This window comes from Grammomys surdaster, unplaced genomic scaffold (assembly GCF_004785775.1).
Source record: "Grammomys surdaster isolate TR1022 unplaced genomic scaffold, NIH_TR_1.0 130, whole genome shotgun sequence".
Lineage (NCBI taxonomy): Eukaryota > Metazoa > Chordata > Mammalia > Rodentia > Muridae > Grammomys > Grammomys surdaster.
The window spans coordinates 122957-129534 of NW_021604588.1; the positions used below are offsets into that span (position 1 = coordinate 122957).

General features: G+C 39.8%; 1 protein-coding gene across 4 annotated transcripts in view; it reads right to left on the reverse strand.

The window, feature by feature from the left end:
• Cacna1e (calcium voltage-gated channel subunit alpha1 E) overlaps window positions 1-6578 on the reverse strand; it is a 320444-nt gene that overhangs the window by 54717 nt on the left and 259149 nt on the right. For all 4 annotated transcript variants that reach the window (XM_028759777.1, XM_028759802.1, XM_028759794.1 and 1 more), the window contains one exon: window positions 83-94. In XM_028759777.1, coding sequence (XP_028615610.1) covers window positions 83-94 — 12 coding nt within the window. The remainder of the gene's footprint in view (window positions 1-82; window positions 95-6578) is intronic.

Below are 6578 nucleotides of genomic sequence, written 5' to 3' on the forward strand. Positions count from 1 at the left end.
CAAAACAAAACAAAACAAAACAAAACAAAACAAAACAAAACAAAACAAAACAAAACAAAACAAAACAAAACAACATAGTTACCCCAAAGCGTTCCTATGGTGGATCCATCCAGGAAGCAGGAAGGGAAAAGATGGAGAAAAAGGATAGTCAGAAAACCTCAGGGAGGAGAGAAGCCCTTACAGCCATGCTATGGATCAGAGAACCACAGGATCCCGCCCACAGCCTTGGAACTTGTCAAATCCACAGGGCTTATGAAAGGAAGGACAACACACCATCTGCTCCACAAACACTTTTCCACCCACAGTGCAAACATTTTTTTTGAAAGCAGTAACAGGCCTTGCTTTCAAAGGTACCTTGATCTGTACTGTCTTCCAGGGGTCAGGTTTAATGACACTTTTTTAAATGTAAGCTTTCATTTTTCACTTCCTTAGGAATCTTAAGACAAAATACACTTCTGGTTACTTTATAAGAGCCAAGCAGGAGAAATGGTATCTGCCCTGGGCCAGAAACTCTCAGAAAAGGCATTTCAAGTAACAGTGGCATTGAATAGCTTCACCTGAAGAGGATGACGTAACTAGAATCAAACAGGGGCATGGTGATGTCTTTCCAAAGCTCAGACACCAACATCACTAAATTGCACCCAAACAAGGAAAAGGACTTTTCTTTGTCAAGGTGTTATAGAAAAGCTGCTTTTCCTGCAATTAGATGAGGAGCTTCCATTGTGAACTGTTTACTGTACAAGTCTTAGAAGAAAATCCATCTCTGTTTCAGCACTAAGACAAATGTTCTTACCACCCTCCCAAAGTCAAGGGATCTGGGAATTAAATTGGAGGCTTGTAACCTGAAATCTTTAATGTAAAAAATTCTAAATGATCAGAGAACAGAAATGTCTTGAGGCACAATTCACATGTGAGTAAAACATCCTTTCATTCCTCCATATATGGAACGAGCATCTATGAAGTCATCAATCTTTGACAGGCCCTCTTCCTGCTGGAACAAATGATCTGGCTAATCTTTTGGAAGATTAGCTAGTCTGGTAGAGAAGACAGACCTCACTCCAACAAGCACACAAATGAAAGTAATGATGGTAACATGCTGTGGAAAGATGGAATCATATGGTCTGATAACTCACCAATATAGCAACATAGATCTCTTTTCTTCAGGTGATATTTTCCTGAGAATATCCTAAGATGTGAGGACACAGTAGCAGATGGACATATAGACAGGTAGTCTAGGAGTACAGCCCTCTTGATTTTACCTTCTATTTAACCCCAGCTCCCAACCAAGAGGCCTTTACATCCAATAGCACCTGAAAGGTTCTGAGAGATCATAGAAGCTACCTCATGCAAGCATGACGAACATTTCTTCCTCCTTCTACATAGATAACACAAAATTTACTACCTTGCACAACACTCAAGTCCAAGTAGATCAAAGACCTTAACAAAAGCCTGATATATTAAATCTAAAAGAAAAGAAGTGAGAAAAATCCCTAATTGCATTGATACAAGAGACAACTTCCTGAACAGAACACCAACAGTTCAGACACCAAGATCAACAATTAATATATGGGACCTCATGAACCTGAAAAGCTTTTTCATGGCTAAAGACAATATCAATAGGACAAAACAGCAGCCTATAGAATAGGAAAAGATCTTCACAAACCCTACATCAGACAGAGGGAAAATACCGGAAATATACAAAGAACTCAAGAAATTTGATACCAACAAATCAAATAACCCAATTAAAAAATAGAGTACACAAAAAAGAAAACACAAAGGAAAAAAATCAAAAAAGAAAAAAGAAAAAAGAAAAAAAACAAAACAAAACAAAACAAAAATAGTGTTCAGAGCTAAACAGAGAATTCTCAACAGAGCAATCTCTAATGGCCAAGAAACACTTAAAGAAATGTCCAATGTCTTTAGCCATCAGGTAAATGGAAGTCAAAACAACTCTGAGATGCCATCTTACACCTGTCAGAATGGCTAAGATCAAAAACTCAAGTGACAGTACATGCTGGTGAAAATGTAGAGCAAGGGTAACACTCCTCCATTACTAGTGGGAGTGTTAACTTGTAAAACTACTTTGGGAATCAATTTGGCTGTTTTCTGAGAAAATTGGTAAGAGTTATACCTCAAGATCCAGCTATACAACTTCTGAACATATCCCCAAAAGATGTTCCAACATCCCACAAAGACATTTGCTGAACTATGCTTATTCATAATAGCCAGAGACTGAGAATAACCCAGATGTCCCACAACTGATGAATGGATAAATATAATGTGGTCCTTACACAATGGAATACTATACTACTCAGCTAGAAAAAGCAAACAAACAAAAACAAAACCAAAAAAAAATCATGAACTTTGTAGGCAAATGGATGAGACAATAAAATATCATCCTTAGTGAGGTAACCCAGACCTAGAAAGGCAAACATGGTATATACTCACTTATAAGTGGATATTAGTCATAATGTACAGAAAACCATGCTATAATCCACAAACTCTAGAAAGCAAAATAATAAAGAGGACTCAAGGGATTATGCTTGACTCTCACTCAGAAGGGGAAATAAAATAGACATTGGAAGTGGATGGAGAGAGGGAATTGGGTACAGAGTGGGTATGGGAAGAGGCACTAGGGTATGTATCAGATGTGGGAGGAGTGGGTTAAGGGATGAGAGGGCTGGGAGAGAGAAGGGAAATCAGTGGAGGAAAGGACATCTCTGGGACAAGCCAAAGAACTGGGACAGAGGAGGTTCCTGGGAAGATTTGGGGGTAACCCTAGCTGAGACTCCTAGCAGCAGGGGATATGGAACTTGAAGTGGCCATCTCCTGTAACCAGTGGAGGGATGGGTACACCAATATACCCACAAAACCTTCAAACTACAAGATATGCAGGGATAAAGATGGAGCAGAGATTGAGGGAATGGCTAACCAATGGCTAGCCCAACTTGAGACCCTCCCATGGGAGAGAGTTAGAGAGTATGTGTAGTCTGGACCTAGGCCCCCTAAAAAAGTAGCAGATCTGCAGCTTGGTCTTCATGTGGGTCCCCTAACAATTGGAGTGGGGGTAGGGTGAGGGAAACATCTCTGACTCAGACTCTGATGTCTGCCTTTGGATTCCTTTTCCCTAGCTGCTTTGTCTGGCCTCAGTGGGAGAAGATGTGCTTAGTCCTCATTTGACTTGATGTGTCAGGGTGGGTTGGTATCTGGGGGTACTCAAAGAAGGGGAGGGGATGAGACAGAGGGAGTGGGAGGCTAGGACTGGGAGGAGAGTAGGGAGGGGGAGTTGGGATGTAAATTAATTAATTAATTAATTAATTAATGAAAAAAGAGAAAATTTCACAAAATGTGTGGCCTGTTTAAGAGTACAGAATAATTAATAGCCATTTTTTTCAAACCTGAAGCCCATGTCTGACTGTTACTTTTGCTCAGGTCTTGGGAGTCAGAATGTGCCAAGCACCCTCAATAGTTTGGAAGACCTAGCTGTTAATATTAGACTGTACCATGTTTTTTGACACATTAGGGGTATATATACAGTGATTAGAAAATATGGTATGGAACAAAGAAAATTTCTACTCTGCTTACTGCAGAGGAACTGTTAAACCACTATAATTTTGTAACATATGTGAGGGTCCAAGTTTAATTCCTGGCACCAGAAAAAAAAAAAAAAACCAACCAAACCAACCACACAAACAAACAAAGCAAAGCAAAACAAAGTAAAAACCATGGTTCTGAGTTGATGTCAAGAAGAACATGCTTACATCTGACCTGTCACTATTACAAGGTCAAAACCAATTTGAAAATGGCAATTTGAAATGCAAGGATTGAAAAACTCAAACATGAGTTGAAGGCTGTCTTTGGCAACATCACCCACAAATACAGCCCAAGTTACATGACACCCTGTTGCAAAAAAATCCCAATAAATAAATCAACATTAAAACATTAAAAAAAATCAACCAACGGAGTCAATAAAAACTTCAGCAATTTCACCATCACAAACTAAAATATATCATAGTTTACACCCAGACAAGGCCAAAGCACGTTTCCACTCAAATCTCCTATGAAAGCCAGGACTGCAGAGAAGATGCTTTGTCAATCTAAGACAGGATGCTCTTCCAGTACTTAGAGGCAGATTGTTATGCTAACAATTCATGTGCTTTTTGCAAACCATCCCCCCACACCACCAAAAAATCACTTGATAACAGCGTTAATCTTTGTTACTAACTGTATAATGAGGCTTTTTTTTAACACTGTGTAACTCATTAGTGAACTTTAATGGGTTTAAAATGGACTCTAAGATAATTTCATATGCTAGCATGCCCTGCTCACTTTAATTGGGACTCTATGGGGCCACTCATTCTTTTTTTTTTTTTTAAACCATTTATTCTCTACTTATTTTCTCCTTAGAAAAATAACAAAACACTGTTTCCCCATGCCTCATCAGTGTAAGAGGAGAATTTTCAGGGTTCAGTTGCCAAATTGCCCTCCATCTCTGTCATGAACAATTATTAGGCCTTTCCTGTCGTCCTGTTCGCATGTCCTCTTTCCTTTGAGGATGTTACTCTCCAGCCGATTTCTGTTAAGAATGGGCAGAACGAGGACACTGGGTTCTGAAGAGCCCTTTTTTCTTTAAGTATCATGGCTTCTATCCTCCTCCATGTGATGGAAAGGCAGCAGCAGAAGACTGTTGGGGAATTTCTTGTGGAAAGAGCTAGGCTTGAAAGACTGGAAGACAGGAAGGAGTCTCAAGCTTAGGAGGAGGTTGGTTATTCTGCAAATGTGCCTGGACCATTAGTTAGTAGGCAACAATGACTACCATTTACTCATCAACTTAAGTACGTGGTACTATATTGGACATGAAATATACTTTACCTTATTTAATTCTCACAGGACCATATGTGGTTGTTTCTCATTTCCAGTCACATGTAAGGAAGCAGAAATTCAAGGGGTAAAGGGACCTAAAACTGAAGATTCAGACCCAAGTCTACCTATGACATTATAATGTCTTTTAAATTGGAACCCTTGGCATTTTTACCCAAAGTATAGAACAGAAACAGAGATCAGTATTTACTCAGCTAAACTATTAACCTGTCTGTCTTACTCCCCTTCACTGGTGGAGAGACTGTTAAGGGGAAGGAAAAATTCAGGTGCAACGTCAAGATAGACTTATGGATTTTTTTTCTCCATCTGCCCTGCAAGTCTTCTCTGTCCTAGGTAAATACTGAAGGATCTGCAGAGGAAGATAATAGCTTATAACTAGCCACAACAGCATTGCAGGAAAGAGCTTAACATATTAGAAAAAGCAGTAAACTTGAATTCTACACATTGAGTTTGTTCAAGACATGGCTTTGCTATTAACTCATTATGTGAGTAAAACCAGCCAGAGCTCTAACCATCAGGCTTTCTGAATGTTATCAATGAAATAAAGAATGCACAGAAATGAGCAGGAAGCATTTCTCTTTGTATCGAAATACTTGTCACTCCAGAAGTTGTGGGGCAATCCGGTTCAGCTGCCTGCATGCAGAAAGGAAATTCAGCTCTTTGACCTTCTACTCTTAGCTGCTGCCATTTAAAGATTTTTCTCTTCTGACCCCAACACCTCTCCTGGTCACCTATATACCTTAAACCCATAGTTACTCTGTCATCTTTCTTCTGTGATCACAAAACTCATCTTGGGCTAAGTATTTGGTGCATAATCCTTTCTTCCTTGCATATTAACCTCAATGAACTTCTAATACATTGAATACACATCTCTATACTCCAACTGGAAGGTATTTTTGTCCACGTACCAAGCAGCAGGAGGAGGCAGCAAGCATCTGTGTGCTAGCAGTTCTGTTATTTAAACTGCAGAAGAATGACCTGATTTGTATTTCTTTTTAGTCCCTGTGTTCTAAACATAACCAATGACCCTTCATCTTTGTAGGGCGATCTTGCTGACTGAAGTCTAGTCAATGCATCTCCTCAAGCTGCATACTAATTTGTATGGTGAGGTTGTGTCCTGTGAGTACAGACTGAGCAGATGGCTAGCAGGTCACACAATCTTGGCAGAACCTTCCTGGGACCCATTATACAATCTTCTATCCTGAGAGCTCTCCAACCTACTTTTAAGCATGAAGAGTACTATGATGAGTTTTCACCAGTCTCACAAAACCAGGCTTTTCCTGTAGCCATGACGCCTCACTTCCTATACAGGGTGCTTTTTGCATATGGGTCTGGTTGGTCCAGCAACTGGATAGAGCTATGATCTCTGATTGGACAATTCTATTTAGCCTATTTAAGTGACCACAGGATGAGGTCCCACTTACAACCAACCTTCTTCCAAATGTTGGCAGTAGATAAACAGAAATACTTGGGAATACACACCCATAGGATGTCTACAACTAAACATCCTATAGACTGCTTCTAGCAGCATCAATATCATATGAGCTACATTGGCATATTCTGGACCTTAATAACAAGAGCAAGTAGAATGGAAATTCTCTTCTATGTATCCTCCTCCTCTCTCTCTCTGTTTCTCTCTCTCTCTCTGTTTCTCTCTCTCTCTCTCTCTCTCTCTCTCTCTCTCTCTCTCTCTCTCT